The sequence below is a fragment of the Orcinus orca genome, chromosome 8, assembly GCF_937001465.1.
Source record: "Orcinus orca chromosome 8, mOrcOrc1.1, whole genome shotgun sequence".
NCBI classification, from domain to species: domain Eukaryota; kingdom Metazoa; phylum Chordata; class Mammalia; order Artiodactyla; family Delphinidae; genus Orcinus; species Orcinus orca.
This window is the reverse complement of record NC_064566.1, coordinates 302,484-321,127: the sequence shown is the minus strand read 5'-3', so window position 1 is coordinate 321,127 and position 18,644 is coordinate 302,484. Positions and strand designations below refer to the sequence as shown.

At 58.4% G+C, this 18,644-nt stretch overlaps 3 protein-coding genes across 18 annotated transcripts in view; 1 reads left to right on the top strand and 2 right to left on the bottom strand.

The window, feature by feature from the left end:
* Positions 1-13,918, bottom strand: part of LRRC56 (leucine rich repeat containing 56) — an 18,089-nt gene extending 4,171 nt beyond the window's left edge. For 2 of the 8 annotated variants that reach the window (XM_033402663.2, XM_033402668.2), the window contains exons 1-6: positions 13,628-13,918; positions 11,784-11,854; positions 11,157-11,347; positions 9,015-9,102; positions 8,450-8,510; positions 346-712 (exon numbers count right to left, since the gene is read on the bottom strand). In XM_033402663.2, coding sequence (XP_033258554.1) covers positions 346-712; positions 8,450-8,510; positions 9,015-9,102; positions 11,157-11,333 — 693 coding nt within the window. In that variant the 5' untranslated portion in view covers positions 11,334-11,347; positions 11,784-11,854; positions 13,628-13,918. Of the gene's footprint in view, positions 1-345; positions 713-7,875; positions 8,511-9,014; positions 9,103-11,156; positions 11,348-11,783; positions 11,855-13,627 lie in introns of all 8 variants that reach the window. The other 6 variants (XM_004278156.3, XM_033402666.2, XM_033402664.2 and 3 more) reach the window with 6 other exon arrangements.
* LOC105748423 (translation initiation factor IF-2-like) lies at positions 12,884-16,050 on the bottom strand. Its single transcript, XM_012536053.1, has 6 exons — positions 15,955-16,050; positions 15,192-15,910; positions 14,695-14,793; positions 13,923-14,097; positions 13,628-13,739; positions 12,884-12,966 (listed from the first exon to the last, which is right to left on the bottom strand). The coding sequence occupies exons 1-6, from the start codon at positions 16,048-16,050 to the stop codon at positions 12,884-12,886; spliced, it is 1,284 nt and encodes a 427-aa protein (XP_012391507.1).
* Positions 13,945-18,644, top strand: HRAS (HRas proto-oncogene, GTPase). Of its 9 annotated transcripts, none has more exons than XM_049713577.1 (6): positions 13,945-14,019; positions 17,000-17,161; positions 17,329-17,507; positions 17,598-17,757; positions 17,853-17,929; positions 18,279-18,644. In XM_049713577.1, the coding sequence occupies exons 2-6, from the start codon at positions 17,051-17,053 to the stop codon at positions 18,340-18,342; spliced, it is 591 nt and encodes a 196-aa protein (XP_049569534.1). In that variant the 5' UTR covers positions 13,945-14,019; positions 17,000-17,050; the 3' UTR covers positions 18,343-18,644. The 9 variants fall into 9 exon arrangements, with proteins under 9 accessions (XP_049569534.1, XP_049569533.1, XP_049569530.1 ...); XM_049713576.1 differs by lacking the exon at positions 13,945-14,019 and adding an exon at positions 14,095-14,398; XM_049713573.1 differs by lacking the exon at positions 13,945-14,019 and adding an exon at positions 14,392-15,806.

Here is an 18,644-nt window from a genome sequence, read left to right as displayed (position 1 = left end):
CACGGGGCCTGCGTGGGTGTGTGTATGTGAGCGTGTGTGCTTGTGTACATGACTCTGTGGAGACTGTACAGAACACGCGTGGTTCCCCATGGCGTGTGCACAGACCTCTTGGGGTGTACGCGTGGCCCTTCGGAGTCTGGTCCCGGCCTAGGAGGACAAGCTGGCAGCCGCCGGGCCTCCAGCAACATGGGAATGAGCTCCTAGTGAAGAAGCCCCGGCAACAGGCGGGTGTGCCCTAGGCGTGTGTCCTGGGATCCCCTGCGACCCGGCCGGAGTTCAGGTGGACAAAGCAGTGCCCGGGCCGAGAGGCTGGAGCTACAGAGCGCCTCCCCGCCCGGTGCCCACCTGGTGGGCGGGGCCGGGGCCGGGCCACAGGCATAGCGGGTTGCCCTCCAGGGTGAGCGTGGCCAGCTGCGGGCACAGCTGCAGGTAGCGCAGCTGCCCTGGGTCCTGCACACAGTTGCCCTCCAGGTCCAGCACCTCCAGCTGCTCAAGCAGGCACAGCGGGCTCAGGTCCGAGACGTCGTTGTAGGAAAGGTAGAGCTCCTGGGGGGCACGGGGGGGCTCAGTCAGGGCCCCCCTCCCCCCGCACTCCCCGGAGCGCCGCAGACCCACCTTCAGGGCCGGGAAGGAGCCGATGCCATCCAGGTCAGCCAGGCCGCAGCGAGCCAGCCACAGCACCTGCAGGCGGCCCAGGGAGGTGCCCAGGTCCCTGCAGAGGGTAGGGTTGGCTGGTCAGTGCGGTCCTGGGGCGGAGGGTCATGTCTCGGTGGCCGTGAAGGCCCTGTGCCATGCCTCCTGCCCAGCCGCCACCCACATCTGGCTGTCTCCAGGTTCAGGGACAGCTGTGACTGGCTTGGGTGGCCTCCAGGCCGAGGAAGGGGCTCCAGAGCCCCCGGGCCCCTGTCTTCCCTCCTGGCTGCAGCCGCCTGTCTTGGGCACCTTATCCAACACCTGCAGGGTCCGGGCCTGGCCGCGGGAGCTGCCCTCGTGCTAGACGGCCGCTGCCCGCTGTAGTGGGTGTCCCCTCCCCAGCGGGGTCAGCCGGGGTGTCCTCCCTCCCTCTTTCCTCCCGGCCTTTTTTGTGGATGATTTCCCTGTGTCACAGCCCCTCCCCCTGCCCCCACCTGGGACTTGTTTGTGCCACCCTCCCTTGGCGGCCACTCCCCTGCCAGTGGGCAGGCCGGGGCTCTCCCATCTGCCCCCGACCTCAGTGGGCCCCACCTCTGCCCGCGGGGTCCTCTCAGCCTGGGTGACCCTCGTCTCCTGTCCGGGCACCGGCCCACTGTTGCACATCCTTTCTGTCAGCTTCTGGGATATTCCCTTTTGTATTTTCTCTCCTCGCAGTCTCTGCTCTCATATCTGGAGCTCAGCCTCTCACGTGTGGTCTCTGAGAAGGAGCTTGTTCTCATCCCTTCTCTCTCCCATTTCCATCTCTTTGCCTTTCCTCTGCTTTCTGGGAGATTCCCTTCTCTTCCAACAATGCTGGCAACATTTTTTGTCAGCCCTCATACATTTAATTCCCAAGCGCCCTTCGTTGTTCTCTGATCTTATTTCATGGCATTCTGGTTTTTTTTTTTTTTTTTTTTCTGGTACGTGGGCCTCTCACTGTTGTGGCCTCTCCCATTGCGGAGCACAGGCTCCGGACGCACAGGCTCAGCGGCCATGGCTCACGGGCCCAGCTGCTCCGCGGCATGTGGGATCCTCCCGGACCGGGGCACGAACCCGTGTTCCCTGCATCGGCAGGCAGCCTCTGAACCACTGCGCCACCAGGGAAGCCCTCTGTTTTTGTTTTGAGGGTGCAAAGAAGCCAGTCTTCTTCCGTGTCTCTCAGAACATTCACTGAAGGTGCCTGGACGTTTTACTCCCCTCCTGGCATTGTCTGCTTCCTCTGGGGTCCTGTGGGTTTGTCCTGACTTCCCTTTCATGCTGGGGGTATTATACTATTAATAGCTTCTTGGGCATTCAGATTGGGAGTGAGGGTCTGAAATGCTGCCTGGAAATGCTGACTCACTGGAGATGCTGAGGTGAGGGGCTTCCCTGCGGTGATGAGGTAGCACACGTTGGTCCTTGCTGGCTGCCCTGCCCTCCCTGCCCCGGCTCCAGCAGCTCTGGTCTCCCCATGGTCTTGAATCGCACCTGCACTCTGGTGCCCCTGGTCTTGGCATCTGCTCTTCCTCCTGCTTTGGGGGCTCTGCCTGCTCCCCTGGTCCAAGTGAAGGCGCCTCCTCACCTCTGAGGTGTTCCTGGCCCGCCTCACCTTTCTGCGTCACTGGGGCCCATCTTCCGGTTCACAAATTCCCCTTCGGTTATGTCTCATCCACCGACTAACCTGTATGTTGCGTTTTTTAAGTTTTGTTCTGTTACCGTAATCTCCACCTTTAGTTACAGAGATTCCATGTTTCTCCCCAGTCTACTGCCTTCAATGCATTTTCCAATCATCTTTTAATTGGCTGAAATTTGCGTCTCATGATTCCTTCAAGAGGGGCTAATCAAACTATTTTCCTTAATTTCTTACTCATTCCAAAATGTTGGCTGGGTATGAACTTCTTGATTAATACCGTCTTTCTGCTGGGCTGTGTAGACATCATTCTACTGGCTTCTGGCTTTGAGTGTTTCTATGGAGAAGTCTGAGGAAAACGTCCTTTTTTTTCTCTTCTTAAAGGAAGACTTGATCTCTTTCCTTGGCTGCCCCCAATATGATCTGTGTCTTGAAGTCCAGGAACTTTATTAGGATACGTTTCAGGGTTGCCAATTCAGTTTCAGTTTTTTATTTCAATCTGTAGATGAAAGTTTTCTTTTATGTCTGACAAGTTTTCTTTATCCTTTAAACAACTGTTAGGTTCTATTGTTTCTCTTCACTTCTGTAAAGATTACAATTCTGCACATGCCAAACCTCTGCTAGTTGCCCTTCAGGATTCTTTTTTATTTTCTTTTATTTTAAAAAATTATTTAATTTTTGGCTGCATTGGGTCTTTGTTGCTGCATGTGGGCTTTTCTCTAGTTGCGGTGAGTGGGGCTTCTCTGTTGCGGTGAGTGGGCTTCTCATTGCGGTGGTTTCTTTTGTTGTGGAGCACGGGTTTTAGGCGCATGAGCTTCAGTAGTTGCAGCATGTGGGCTGAGTAGTTGTGGCTCACGGGCTCCAGAGAGCAGACTTAGTAGTTGTGGCGCACGGGCTTAGTTGCTCCGCAGCATGTGGGATCTTCCCGGACCAGGGCTGGAACCCGTGCCCCCTGCATTGGCAGGTGGATTCTTAACCACTGCGCCACCAGAGAAGCCCTAGAAAGTTAGATCTTTAAATATATTTATCAAAAAACTGGAAGGAGTAGAACAATTAAGCTAAGCATTCAGCTCAAGGAGCCAGAAAAAGAACAACAGCAAATAACAAAAGAACATGAAGGAAAGATGTAATCAAGATTAGAACAGAACCAGTAATAACTAGAAAAAACATAGAGAAGATGAACAGAGCCCAGTGCTGATTCTTTAAAAACTTAATAGACAATCCTCTGGCAGGACTGATCAAGGATGAACAGAGGGACAATGCAAATAAATGTATGGAACTTAAAAAGAGGAATAATTATGGCTATAGCAGCAATTTAAAACAACAAAAACCATTATGAACAAACTATATACCAACATTCTTGAAAACTAGACAAAGCTGGTGCCAAAAGAAAGAAAACTAGACTAATAACCACTAAAGAAATTAAACAGTGATTAACACCCCTCGCCCCACCCCCGCCAAGTCCCCGGATCTGGATCAGTTTTAAAAATAAGATCTATCATGGAATAGACAATCTCTATCTTCCACAATAATTTCCTGTACAGGAAGTTTCAAAAAATTAAGCAGTTGAAGAGAACAATAAAAGGGAGGGCCCCGTCTGAGTCAGTCCTTGATTCCAGGACCAGAGAAGTACAAACTGGGGCATTAAAGCACTATCACTCATGAAGACTGATGTGAAAATTGCAAAGCAAATATTATTTTAAGGTTACAGTGATTTAAAAATAACTCATCAAGTAGTGTTACTGCAGGAATGTAAGGATGAATTACCATCACAAAATCTGTCAGTGGAATCCAGTGCATAAATAGACTAAAGGAGAAATATCATTTTATGATCATGTCAATAGATGCAGAGGAACCCAGACACATAACCGTTAAGATCAGGAACAAACCAAGGATGCCTGCTACTGTCATTGCCGCTGTCTAACATCGTACTGGCTAGTAGATCCTGGCCAAAGCAATAAGACAAGAAAAAGGAGCAAGAGGATTTGAGTGAAAGATAGCACTCGTAACTTGCTGATAACATCACCATCAGTATGGAAACCCATCTGAATTAACAAATTATTTGAATTAATAGGACAGTTTGGCAATAATGTTAAATACAAAACAAAGGTACACTATTGCCAGAGGTAATAGACCCATTTATAAAAATCAATTGTTTTATTGATTTAAAAAATCTATTCTAGGAAATCCAAAAAAGAGGGCATACATATATGTATACATATAGCTGATTCACTTTGCTGTACAGTAGAAACTAACACAATATTGTAAAGCAACTATACTCCAATAAAAGTTAATAAAATAAAAATTTTAAAAATCTATTCTAAATCAGCATAGTGTTTCTCTAAATTTGCAACAATCAAACAGAATACAGCAGAATCAGGCCCTCATCCATGATTATAAAAATACTATAAGTATGTGGGAATTAATTCAGTTCTGGTTTCAGGGAGCCCTGCCTTCAGAGGAGGCTGGTGTCCTGCCCTGTCCCAAGTGGCAGCAGGGTGCACAGGTGGGGGTCCTGGTTAGCCCACTCCAATCATAATTCCATTCCCTTGCTAGTGGTTGGTGTAAGAGAGTGTATACATGATACAGTTCTGGCCAAAGAAACACAGAAGAATGCTGGGAACCTTCTTGTTCTTACTGATGGACACAGGAAGGCACATCTCCTGTTATGGGATGAATTGCATCCTCCCCCCGCCCGAAATTCATATGTTGGAGTCCTAACCTTCAGGACCTCAGAATGTGACCTGACGTGGAAACAGGGTCTCTGAAGATGTACTTGGTGGGGGTGGGGTGGGCCCTAATCCAATATGACTGGTGTCCTTACAAAAAGGGGGAATTCGGATCTGGACGCAGGGAGAAGAAGGCCACGTGAGCTGAAGGCAGAGATTGGGGTGAAGAGTCTACAAGCCAAGGAATGTCAAAGGTGGCCAGCAAACCCCCAGGAGCGAGGAGTGAGCTGGGTTCTCCCTCTGGCTCAGAAGGAGATACACCTTGATCTTCACTTGTGGCCTCCAGACCTGAGGGAGTCAGTTTCTGCTGTTCAAGACACCTGGTTCATGGTGCTTTGTTCAGCAACCCTAGAAGACTAGCTACCACACTCCCTCAGCCCACCAACGTGGCTGCAGCAGCCCCAGGCATGGGGATGGGGGCCACATCCTGGGGGGCCACCAGCTGCGTGAGCCACCACCGGGCTACTTGTGTGCCCTCAGAGACAGGGATTCTCACCTGTTCTGTTCCCTGACATATCCTCTGTGCTTAGAACAGGGTTTGCCCCGTGGTCCTTAGGCACTTAAGGGATAAACAATTTCTCACTGCTCAGGCCGGTTGGCTGCAGGTTTCTGTAACTTGCAGCTGAAAGCGTTCTAACCTATAAACTTTACAGAAGAAGTTTAAAGACTCTATTAAAAACATTAAAGCACACATGAATGGAGAGCTATACCATATTCATGGATGTATATAACATAAAAATTAACCCAAATAAGCATGTGCCTTTTTAAAATTCCAAAACAAAACAAAACAAAATCCTGAAAGATAAGGGTGTGTGAAACCCAGCAAACTGATCGTAAAACTCAAATGCAAGAATAAGTGCTCAGGAATAGCTAGGTCAGTTTGGAAAAAGGAAAACTACGAGGAGGGTAACAGATGTTACAGATTAACACAAAGGCGCACCAATGAAGACTGTGATGACGGAGAGCTCCTCACTCCGCCAGCGTGTCCGCGTGGGCCTGGGGTAGACGATGCTGGGAAAACCAACTCACCAGGTGGTGCTAAACAGAACTGGGTCTCCATCTCATATCAGGAGTGGAAGCAACCTCACAGATAAGTAAGATTAAAGACCCCAAACTGAAAAGTGAGACCATAAGTGAATAGAAGAAAAAGAATATCTCCAAGACCTTGAGGTGCAGACAAACCTCCTAAAAAACACCCACAATACCAGCCAGAACTGATGGGCTGGAACAAATCAAAATGAGGGGTTTCTGTTTAAGTGAAAGCCACCATGGTCTGAGATCGCGGGAGGAGGAAGGGTGGAGAGTCTTCAGGGGACACACACACGATTAAGTTGTAGTGAGAACTGTCCCTTCAATCATTTTAATGATCTCCAAGTTAGTTGCTGAGTTTCAGAGATTGTTACTGTGGTTTCCCCACACAGTGGTCCTGGTGAAGGATGCTCTTGTCAGATGCTGGCTGGCCTGGAAACCAGCCCCATCTGTCCTCACGTCAGTGACACTTTCAGGGGCTGAATTCTCTCTCAGCTTCGGATGAAGTGACAGCCATCACATGAAAATTACTTTCCAGTCCTCATAACACTGCCTGACGTTTTAATGTCTTGACTGTCTCTGTCATCAGCTAAGCTGTAATACTACTTCATTGCACTGTCATATTGAATTAGCTTCCTTTTACAAATATTTGTTTACTGTCACTCCGTGGAGATTTGCAAACAACATTTGGCCAAGTTTCAGGATTCGCTAACAGACAACTTAAACATTCCTTACAGTTTTCACTGTCGTTATCAAGGAACAGAACACATGTTTTATATAAATAATGATTTAATTTTTTCTTGGAATTGATTTTTTTTTTGAAATCAAATATTTTGTTTTGTTACAAATGGTAACAAATACTTAATTTTATACCTTCCACTTCTCTTTGTAGTTTCCATCCTTTATATGTTTTCTATATATTTTATTGTTCTTTGAGCTAATTTGTAAGCCTTAATAATGAAGGAGTAAATATGATTTTTTTTGTCTTTGTTAACTTAAAGTATTGACGTCTCTGTCAGAATATTGCTGAACCATGTATAGGTACTAAACGCAATTCTGAGAACCTGCTTTCCAGACCCTTCCTTGCAGGCCCAGGAGCCATGCAGGAGCCGTGGAAGCTGGCATCCGCCTGCTTGCCCCTGCCTACGGGGGCCACGCGGCCTCTGATCTTCTTTGCTTCCACTTCTAGGCTTTCAGGTGTTTTTCAAATTCTTTTTGATGTTTATTCGACAAACAGCAGTACAAATAGGGAAAATCGTGCAAGGCTGCTTAATGAATACCTTTATCATCTCCTCTGGAAATGACTGGATACTTACAGCCCATTTAAAACATCAGGAGAACTTTCTAGAATTGGGACTTGCCTCCCACTGCCCCAAGACGGCTGTCTGGCCGCATAAAACCAGCAGGGCTGGGCTTCCCTTGTGGGGCAGTGGTTAGGAATCCGCCTGCCAATGCAGGGGACGCAGGTTCGAGCCCTGGTCCGGGCGAGTCCCACATGCCGTGGAGCAACTAAGCCCGTGCGCCACAACTGCTGAGCCTGAGCTCTAGAGCCTGTGAGCCACAACTACTGAAGCCCACGTGCCACAACTACTGAGGCCCATGCGCCTACAGCCCGTGCTCCGCAACACGAGAAGCCACCGCAACGAGAAGCCCACGCATCGCAACGAAGAGTGGCCCCCACTTGCCACAACTAGAGAAAGCCCGTGCACAGCAATGAAGACCCAACGCTGCCAAAAATAAATAAATAAAATAAATTTATAAAAACAAACAAACAAAATCCCAGCAGGGTTTTCCTGACACCCATTTTGTTCAAACACCAATAAACTCTGATATTACCTCAGCTTTGTTCTTTCCAGCCCGACGAAGTAAGCAAAAACCTTAATCTGTCCTGATTTTTGCATTTTGTCTTTTAAGCTATTAAGATGCTGTTGTGTTTCACGTGGGGCCTGAGGTCCGGCTGGGCAGTAGCGGCCATGCTCCTCTGCTCGTCTTGCTGCGCTGATGGGGGCCGGCTCAACCCCCAGCTACGGCCCCACCAGCACGGGGACACAGCCCTGGGCTGTGGTGAGGGGTGGGGGGATGCCCCAAATCCAGAAGCTGGTCGGTGATGAGCCGCCCAGGCTCGCGGGTTGGGGGTCCTCTGCCAAAGGTCAGTGGGCGCCTTCCGGGCACCACAGGGAGGTCCCTGGAGACCTCGTCAGCCACAAAACCTGGTGTAACCAGCCTGACCCTGACTGCAGGCTCCGGGTGGCTGGCGTCACCCTCAGCGGGGCCTCCAGCGGGCCAGGGGTGGGCGACGTGACCGGGGTGGGCGTTAGGGCCGGGAGCTGGCGATAGTGGGATGCCCAGGACCCCACCCAGGCCGGCAGCACGCCCTCCCCCGTGACCACCGCGGGGGGTGGACACTCACCTCAGGGAGCCCAGGCAGCTGCCGTTCAGCTTCAGCTGGCTGAGGTTGGGCAGGTGCAGCCCTGTGGGGCCACAGGAAGAGAGGTCAGCGCAGGCCCTGCTGCCCTTGCACCTTCAGAGGCGTCAGCGCCCTTCGGCCCCTGCCGCCCGACGGCTGCTCCGAGGCCCAGGGGCAGCCTTGGGCCACATGCTGTGTCTGAGGCCCGGTTTGAATGACGCAGGCCAGCAGGGGAGGGTGCAGGAGGCACCCCGTGGGGGCAGAGGCACACAGGAGGCCACGGGGCCATGGGACTCTGTGGGGTCTTGCCCCCAGGCCGCTTCCCATGGGGAACTGCAGGCATGGCCAGACCACACACTGGGCTCCAGAGCACAGCCCCCCCAGCCAGTGTCCCAGGCTCCCAGGGCCCCGGGAGAGGGTTATCAGTCCCTGGAGAGCGGGGTGCAGGGCAGGTCTGTGGGTGCAGTGGTCAAAGACCAGATCCTGGTGGGCAGGGCCCGAGCAGGCCGAGCCTTCAAGCACGGCCTGGCCATGACAGTGGAGGGTGTGCATGGGCAGGGGCTCTCACCAAAGTTCCCCAGGCTGTTCTCGTGGGTGTTGACACACAGCTCCAGCACGCTCACCAGTCGGAGGTCATCCACCTGGGCCAGGGCCTGCTGCAGGGGTCGGTGGGGAGTCAGCCCTGAGAGCTGGACAGAAGTCACACACACCCCGCCCCGCCCCCCAGTGAAACTCCTGCTTTTGGCTGCAAGCCTGGAGCAGGTGGCAGGCGTTTCCCTGCCTCACCCATGTTGACTGTGGCCACGATTGGCTCCAGCTGGACGATAAGTGTGATGTGACAGGAGTGGAGATTGTGATCCTGTGTGGCTGGTGGGGCCGTTGCCAGAGAAGGGTGTGACCTGAGGTGTGCTGGTGTCCTAACGAGACCCATGGAACAGACCCAGTGCAGCTTGGGGCCTGGAGCCCAGCTCTGCTCAGCATGGCCGAGCCCCAGCCTCCTTCAAACTCATGGACGGTACACCTGCACTGTAAGCTGATGAGTTTGGGGGTTGTTCGTTACGTAGCATCACTATAGCAATAGCTGACTCATACAAAACTTGGGATCTAGGTGCAGCTCCAATAGCTACCATAACACAAATGATGAAATGATGTGACACTGGATGGGAACTGGTGGGGGGCGTGTGACGTGAGTGTTACTGAAGCTGGAAAGATGGAGACCCAGGTCATGTGACAATGGAATTTTTGGTAAAAGGGTCTCCTGTAGTAACCTGGATGGCAGAAGACACACACAATGAACCTGTGATGGGGGTGGAGAGGTGCCAGGCAATTGTGGGCAGAGTGAGCTGGCCACAGTTCACTGCATTTGATGAGGTTTTACACAAGGCAGAGTTCAGAGCTGGTGGAGAGAGCCCAGGGGTCCTGGAACTCGTGGCTTGGAAAATAAAATGGCTTCTCAGCTCAAACCAGTAAAAGAAGAAATGAAGAAGGGCTTGGAGTTAGGATGACTCAGTAAGACTCAGCCTCAGGGAGAAACCAGTTGCCACATGCTGACTACATGCGAGAGGGTCTGGGAGGACAGAGGCCTGAGACCCCCGGTTCCAGTGACCGAGGGAAATGCTTCAGCAGCCACGCTTTGGCATGGTGGGCACTGGACTCAAATATGTTAGGAAGCAAGGGTGGTCCTGGGGTGCTTGGGCCACGCTCACACAGGCAGGCTCTCTCCCCAGCCAGGAGCTGGGTGGGGGAGGGGGAGGTCCCAGGGTGGACGGAGTAGCTCTGATCAAGGCGTGTCCCCAGCACCCAGCCCGTGCAGCAGCGGGGGCCGGTGGCCTGACGTGACGGGTCCACGCTGGACCAGGACCCTGGGTACTGTGGGCGCTGCAGGCCTGGCTGGAGGGTGGACACACAGGGGCTGCTGGGGGGTGTGGGGAGGGGGCCAGCGGGAGTGTCCTGTCCACCTGCAGTGACCAGACCTCGTGGACCCTTCTCCGAGTTGGTCAGGAAAGTGCGTGGGGACCTCAGGCAGCCAGGCTTCCTTCTGTCGAGTGTTGGTGGGTGCGTCACCCCAGGGTCTCCAAGGGTCCCTCACCTGGCTGCAAGTGTTTGTGCGGGCTGGAGGGGTGCTGGGGAGTGCCTGGCCCTTAGCGTGGCTAATGACGGGCGAGAGCAATGGCCAGAAAGGGAAGGGGTCCGGTCACCAGGAGGTGCAGGGCTGCTCTCTGGGGTCACTGGGCAGGAACCTGCAGGCGAGAGGGCTCTGCAGAACCTGCTGGGCCCCAGTGTGGGGGTGGGAAGCAGCTGCCACCGCACCCCAGGTTTGGGAGAGAGGCTTCAACAACTGCGCCAGATGTGGTCAGTGGGACCCCAGGATGCCCCGCCCTGCAGATGGCCTGCTCCCTCCTCTGCTCATGGCTCCCTGTCTGTGCGCCACGCGCTCGGATGGGCTGTCACCCTGTTTCCCACGGGAATGAGGGGCCTTCTCTCTGGTTCACGGAGGGGTCCCTGGAGCCCAGCGCACGGTAGGGGCTCAGCAAATCTGAGGCTGGGCCTGGCTCGGGCCCTTCTGCGGCCTGAATGCCTGGGGGACGTCTGTGTCACCAAACACCTGGGGTCGGCCCAAGGGTGGAGCAGGCGCAGGGGCCCCAGCGGGCCGAGGGCATCTGTCAGCCATGCGGGCCCCTGCGCCCGAGCCCAGCCCCCCGGCACTCACCAGTCGGGCAGGTGACAGGTGCTCCTCCGGCAGCCGCCCGCTGTGGCTGCCCCCTCGGCTGCCCGGGGCCTTGCTCTGGGGGCGGGGCTTGTGCCGGCCCTGCCAGCTCAGCGCCCGCACTCGGACACTGGCTATGCTTGGCTGAGGCCCGTGGGCTCTGTCCCAGGCCTGGTCCATTCACATCCAACCTGCTGGGTGTAGGCAGAGGGCAAAGCTGCTCAGCCTCTGCTCTTCCTCTGATCCACAGCCCAGCCGAGACCCTGTGCAGCCCTTGATGTACGCATGCACACAGCAAGCCCCCAGAGCCCACCTCTGGCCCGGAGAAGGCTGTAATGGTGAAGCCCCAGCCTGCCCGGGGGCCTTGCCGTCTCCTCCCTCAGCCTGGGCTGGCCTGGGCAGGCCACCCTCCCTGTGCTTCTGCCCATCCTTCAGGGTCCACGCGGGGTGCCAGCTCCGGCCTGCCCTCTGAGGCCCCGTGTAGGCCGGGGAGGGGGGCTGCCTCGAGGTCCCGTTTGCGCATTTGCCGCTGTAACCAGCAAGCCTGTGCCTCGGGCCTTGTGCTGTGTGTCCTTCTCCACCTGATGGTCTCAGGCACCCCCCCCCCCGTGCCCATTGAGACCCCCTCACCTGGAGGCTGCTTTTTCCCACCGTGGGCCAAACATCTAGGCAAGAGGGCAGCATGTGGCCCCAGGCGGCACCTGCGGGAGAGACAGTCAGGTTGACCTCCTGGCCAGGTCACCATGCTCGAGGGACCTGGGACAGGCTGGGCCAAGGCCACAGGGCCCAGAAGTGAGCAGATGCCAGCCTGGGGGCTGGCCCTTAGGTCCTTTCAACCATCCTGATGGGGCACCTGGCCCGGCTGACTGGAAAGACAGCCATATGGGTGACCGACGCTAGGGTGCCTCTGGGTCCATCCAATGCAAATGCTTGGTCTTCAAATCCCCACTTCCCTCCATCCCCAACTTTACACTCTCCAAAAGGGGTCCCCAGCCTGTTGCTCTGGACCATCCCCTGTGGGCTGGCCTCCCAGGCACCCTGTCCCTCTTGGGCGTTACCCCCAGGGCCACAGGAGGTGGTCCACCTGCACCAGGCTCACCTGGCGTTGCTCCTTAAAGACACAGACGCCTGTGCCTGGCCCCAGACCCTGGAATCATCTCTGAGGGTAGAGCCAGAAGTCTGTATGGAAATCCTGGCTTCTTCCCTCCACCTTGGATCAGGGCCTCGCCAACCCCTACCCCTGTGCTCCCTCCCGACCTTCCTGGACTTACTACCTGATAAGACCGACCCCCTTCTACAGCCCTCAGTTCAGTTGAGTGAGTGCCTTGCCTGAGACAGCAAGTGAGCTCTGTGTGGGCAGGACACTCACCTGCCATGTCCAGTGTGCAGAACAGGGGCTCAAGAATATCCCCCAAAATCAGTGAATGTGGCAGATGCAGCTTCTGGCCACTGTTCTTGTCTATCACCCCCTGTGGATGGTCAAGATTCATCCTCCCTGGGGCGGGGGTGATCAGCTAGCCTTTGACAGAGAGGGTGGGAGGGAGTGCTGGGCCTTGGGACAAGCTGCCCGGGCTCCACGTGCCCTTGTCTGGAAAATGACCACACACCAAGGACCCAAGGAGGTGAAGGCCATGCAGGGGAGCCTCACGAAGAGCCTCACGGAATTTCTGGCCAGGATTTCTTTCCGAAAGTTCCTCTGCTGCCTGCCTTTCTCCGGCTGGTGAACGGCCCTAAGCCTCAAAGGAGGACCCCAGCACCAGGTCCCCTAGGAAGATGCTGCCCCCACCTACCCCAGGGCTGCTAGCCTTGGGCTCTGGGAAAGGGATGGGCTGGCCAGACTGTGGCCTGGGACGCCAGTGGGCCACTCTCTTCCCTTTGTGCCTGAGAACAGCTGACCTGAGGTCCTGCCCATGACTAGGCCCAGAGTATGGGTCTAGATTAGCCAAAGGTCTTGGTGTCCAAGGAGCAGGGCCTGGGTTGGAGGCTGAGGTTCCCATTGAGACACTATCCCTTCACATCTACTCACTGGCCTGGAGCCGTCCACACTGTTCATGGCCCTGATCCCATCCTGCCCTGCCACTCCATGAGTCCCCGAAGTTGGAAATGTGGTGGCCTTTCTCTCTCCACGGCCCAGACTAACACCAGCTCCTGGCCGGGCTCATCACCTCTCTGGGTCCCCTCCACCTGCTATCCCTTCTGAGGGTAGGGCCTCTCCCCTCCTAGGTCCCCATCATGGAAACTCCCAGAGTGGGTCCCTAGGCAGGGCTTGGGGTCCCTCCTGTCCCGGTGACCACGAGACCCTTAGCAGGGCCAGGGGTTGTGGGATGGGCCCCCAGGGGACCAGATCTGACAATTGGGGCATCACTGGGACCTCACTGTCTTTCTGCTCCATCCGCGGCCTCAGTTTCCCCCCCGACACGGGAGGAGACAGCGAGGCCTGAGGCCCCGGACCCAAAGGCGCGCTCGGCTCTCACCTGAGGGGTCGGCCCCGGTGCCCCAGCCTCGGGGGCTTGGTCCCGGGCGCCCTCCTTCGCCAGGCGCTCTCTTCGACTTGGGGTTGTTCTCCCGGCCGCGGGGTTGAGGGGCCTGGGCGCCAAGGCAACGGGGGCGGGGCCTTCTCTGAATCTGCAAATATTCATGAGCCGCGGGAATCTTCCAGCTCCGCGAGGCCGAGCCACGCCCCCTAGCAACGGTTGCTAGGGCGGGCGGGAGGGCGGGCGGGGCGGCGGCCAACCAGATTGGGAGGTTCGCGCGTGTCCCGCCCCGCACGCGCGGGAGCGCCCCTGGGGCCGGTAGGCCAGCTGGGGAGGTGAGACGCGGTCGAGACGGCGGGGCGCAGGCAGGCCAGGTGTCGGCTTCCGCAAAGGTGGTCTGGGGTGGAGACTCGCGCCCACCTTTCTCAGGTGGTAGGCGCCCGTGTCGGGTCGTCCCTGAGGCCAAGGCCCTGCGGGATTTAAAGGAAGCGCTTTGGGAAAGGACCCTCAGAAGACGAGGGAAATGCAGACCTGGACTCCTGGAGGGGAGTCCAGAGTGTCCGCGCCGGCGAGAGGCGCCGTCACCCGTTTTCACTTATCCGCCTTTACTTCGCGTCTACGCGCGTCAGGCGCGAGCCGGGCTTCGTCGTGGCCGCGGCGCAGTGCGCGGGACGGCCAACCGGACACAGCCACGGCACGTGGGGTCGGCGCCGTGCCTGGGGCGGGGGCGGCCCCCCCCAGGGGCCCGCCGAGGTCAAGGCTTGCAGTGGGGTGAGCTCCTGGGGAATAGCACGGAGCCGGCACGGGAGGGGGCCGAACGGCGCGGAAGGGGTAGGAATGGAAGGGGGTGCCGGCTGAGCAGAGGGGGAGGTTTGGCCTTACGTGTAATGCACCATTCTTTCTTATAAACAAGGAGAATGTGTTTATGCGTTACTTTGAAATTTTTTTAAATGTTAAATCATGTACTTCTGAGAATCTCTAAAGGAGATACAATGTGCATATTTATGCTTGGGGTGGGGGAGTCTTCAACCCCCTATGGCAGCTTTTGGGTTGGATTTCCTGGGTACCGTTTGGGCCTCAGGGTGAGCTCCTGCAGGGCTGGGCTCCGGGCTTTGGGGAAGCTGGGTGGACGGGTAGTCTGCAGGGCCTGCCGAAGTTGGGGGAAGCTGGAGATCAGGGAGCGCGGGACAAGGGCCCTCTGCGGAGCTCGGGGCGGGGCTGCGCACTACGTAAGTGAAAAACAAGACCCCCCGCACTGGGTAAAAAGATTGAGCCGGACTCGCTGCTCTGCGGGCTCAGACGTCCCCGCCCAGCCGAGGCGCCCTGCGCCGCCTGGCCCTGGGCGCATGGCTGAGCCGCGCCCAAGGACCCCGCCGAACCTGCCAGGCGTCCTGGGAGCCGGGAGGAGCCCCTTCCGAAGCCACCTGCACCTGACCCGCGTCCCGGCAGCCCCTCCGCTTTTCCCCGGCCTCGGGTCCGGGGGAGTCTGCGGTGCTGACCCCGCGGGCTCCACCCTCCCTGAGGCTCAGCCCTCGGGCTGTCCCCTCCGCTCCGGAACCCCTACGGTGTGCTGCGCGGCACGGCGCAGGGACGGCCTAGGGGGGCGTGGGCGCAGCTGTGCGCGCCGTGAAGGTGCCCAGGGGCCCGGCGCTGGGCTCTAGGAGCGGCGCAGGGGCTCGAGTCGGACATCGGCGACCCCGCCCCAGTCCACACCCGGCCGCGGACCCGCTTCGCCGCGGGGTCTCTATCATCCCGCGAGTCCCGCCTGTTCCCGGGAGAGTCCTGGCAGTTTCCGGAGAAGTTGTCTCCCCCGGACCCCGTCCCTAGCGGAGCCAACCCCTCAGGCCGCGGCCCACGAGGCCCAGCCGGGCGGGAACCGCCCTCCGCGCAGCTCCCGGAAGCCCCGCCCGGCCGAGGCCTCTGACGGGCGGGCCTCTCGGCCAACCGGGGTGGGGCAGAGCGGGGCCCGGCGCGCGCGGCCAATGGCAGGCTGTGCCGGGCTGACGGACGGGCGCGGGGCGGGGCGTGCGCGGCCCGGTCGGGTGTCCGCCGCCCGCAGCCCGAGCCGCACCCGCCGCGGACGGAGCCCATGCGCCGGGCGAGCCAAGTGCCCCGACCCCAGCCCCCGCCGCCGCCCCCGCCCCGGCCCCGGCCCCGGGGGCAGTCGTGCCAGTGAGCGGTGAGTGCGGCGGGGGCGGCGAGGGCCGGGCCGGGCGGGGGGCCTGCTGTCCTCGCAGGGCGCGCGGGGGCGCAGGTGAGCCGCGGGCGGCGGCGGGCGGGGCGCTGCGGCGGGAGTTGCGGGCGGCGGCTGGTCCGCTCTGCCTCACCCAGGCCAACCCCTTCGGCTCCGTGTCCCGGGCCCTGTCTTCCGGGGCCCCACAAGTGCACTGGGTGTCCCCGAGCGGAGGCCCGCCCGTGACCATGGCGCTAGGCGGGGTCTCCCACCCGCCAGAGACCCAAGGACCCCTGCGAAGAGCTCGGGCACCGGGCGGCCATCACATACACCAGACGAATCTGAGGTTTAGGAAGTCACTGCCCACTGTCCCCACAAGGGCATCCCTTCTTTAAACGTCACAAATTGGGGGCACCCCAGCTAGGGGCCTTGGCCCCAAGCCTTTTTCCTTTCTCACCTGTCTCCTTATTTCCACACCTCCTTTGGGTCTTTTCCTGTGATCGGCTTCTGCTTCCTGGAGCCCTGGTCCCCTGCTCACCTCCTCACCTTCCTTATGCTCTCCAAAGTTCTTCTGGCAGTGGGGCCCCGTGGGTTTCCCTTTATTTTTCCTTTATGTGGATTTTTTCTTTGGAGCGTAGCCCGAACCTGCCAAGGCAGGGGTACTTTCTGTCTGCTCGTTATCGTGTGCCTGGAGCAGTACCTGGCATGCAGTAGGTGCTCAGTGAATACTTGTCAAATGCACCAGCATGCCCGGGGGTGGGGGGGCCTGGAGCTGGTTGTCGGCTGCCACCAGCCTGTCCGGGCACGCTGCTGTGCCCGCCACCGTGGCAAGGCCTGTTCTCATGGGGGCGCTGGTAACGTCAGCCCACGGCGCTTCCAGTTCAGGCTTCTTGCCTACCCAGCAGCTTCTAATTCGGGTGCATGCTTGGGAGACGCTCTCAGCTGTCAGCCCTGCCTCTGGGGGACCGGCTCCCTGCTTCTCTCACACAGTCATTAAATGCAGCTGGAGGCAGGACCCCCCTCCCACCTCTGGGCTGGAGGTGCCACAGGTGAGCGGCTGGGCCACCATTCTGGCTGCCGCCCCTGTTACCTGGATGTCCAGGCCCAGAGGGCAGGCTGGGCCTGGGCAGGCTGGGCCAGGCAGCTCAGCGGGCCTGCCCTGCGTGGTCTGGCCGTGCTGAGTGCCGCTTCCTCGGCAGGTGGGACAGGCGACCACTGCAGTGCCTTGTGCTGTGGTCCTTTGAGGAGCAATGACGGAGTATAAGCTCGTGGTGGTGGGCGCTGGAGGCGTGGGGAAGAGCGCCCTGACCATCCAGCTCATTCAGAACCACTTTGTGGATGAGTACGACCCCACCATAGAGGTGAGCTGGCCCGGCCCCTGTCCACAGCCTGGCTCCTGGCGCGGGCTCGTCTTCTACCCGCTCTGCAGGAAGGGGTCTCTTCGTCGTAGGTCCTGGGGGGCACGAGGGGAGCGAGGGAGGGTCCCGTCCCCGGAGGGCCTGCTGTCTCTAAGCAGTGTCCTCCCCAGGACTCCTACCGGAAGCAAGTGGTCATCGATGGGGAGACGTGCCTGTTGGACATCCTGGACACGGCGGGCCAGGAGGAGTACAGCGCCATGCGGGACCAGTACATGCGCACCGGGGAGGGCTTCCTTTGTGTGTTTGCCATCAACAACGCCAAGTCCTTCGAGGACATCCACCAGTATAGGTGAGCTGCCCGCGAGCCCTCAGGGGCCTCCTGTCCTCCCTCAGGGGCCGCGGGCAGCCTGCCCGCCAGCTCACGCCTTCCCCCTTGCAGGGAGCAGATCAAACGGGTGAAGGACTCGGATGACGTGCCCATGGTGCTGGTGGGGAACAAGTGTGACCTGGCCGCGCGCACCGTGGAGTCTCGGCAGGCCCAGGACCTCGCCCGCAGCTACGGCATCCCCTACATCGAGACGTCGGCCAAGACGCGCCAGGTGAGCAGGCCCCCGGCCCCCGCAGCCAGCCAGGGCCCCGCCCCACCCCGCCCGGGAGCCGCACTCACTGCCCCCTCTCCCTTGACGCAGGGCAGCCGCTCTGGCTCTGGCTCCAGCTCCGGGACCCTCTGGGACCCTCCGGGACCCCCGTGACCCAGCAGCCCCTCTCGCTGTAAGTCTTCCCGGATGGCAGGGCAGCGAGGGAGGCCAGGGCCCGGGTCTGGGCCGACACAGCTCCCGGGGGAGGTGGAGGTCCCCGGAGAGAGCTGCCCTGAGCCAGACCGGAGCGGTGACCCTGGGGCCCCCACCCCTGTGCCCCCAGATTGCCCCACGGGTCCTGGTCAGCCCCAGCCCCTCAGTGGGCCGTGGGGGAGCTGCTGAGGACAGGCCTCCACGGGGTGGCCCCTGGGGCCGGAGAGGAGCAGGGTCCAGCTCCCCGTGTGCGGGGTGGGGTGAAGGGGCTGGGGTTCTGCTCGAGGCCGAGGCAGTGGTCCCCCCCTGAGCTGGCCTCCTCTTCCCAGGGCGTGGAGGATGCCTTCTACACGCTGGTGCGCGAGATCCGGCAGCACAAGGTGCGCAAGCTGAGCCCGCCTGACGAGGGTGGCCCGGGCTGCCTGAGCTGCAGGTGCCTGCTCTCCTGACAGCGGCATGGGTGCGGGCTGTGGAGGTGCCGGATGAGACGCGGGCTGAGGATGCAGGGAAGGAAGGAAGTGCTGCCAGAGCCTGGCCAGCCCAGGTCGGTGGACAGAGTGACCGCGGGCCTCCCGGGACGCTTTGCACAGACTGTCGTGAACTGACGCCGGCGGCCCCCAGTTGTCACTCTCCTCCAGCCCCGTCCTGGCCCACTGGGCACAGGCTGAGTCGCAGTAAATTATTTCATGTCTTGA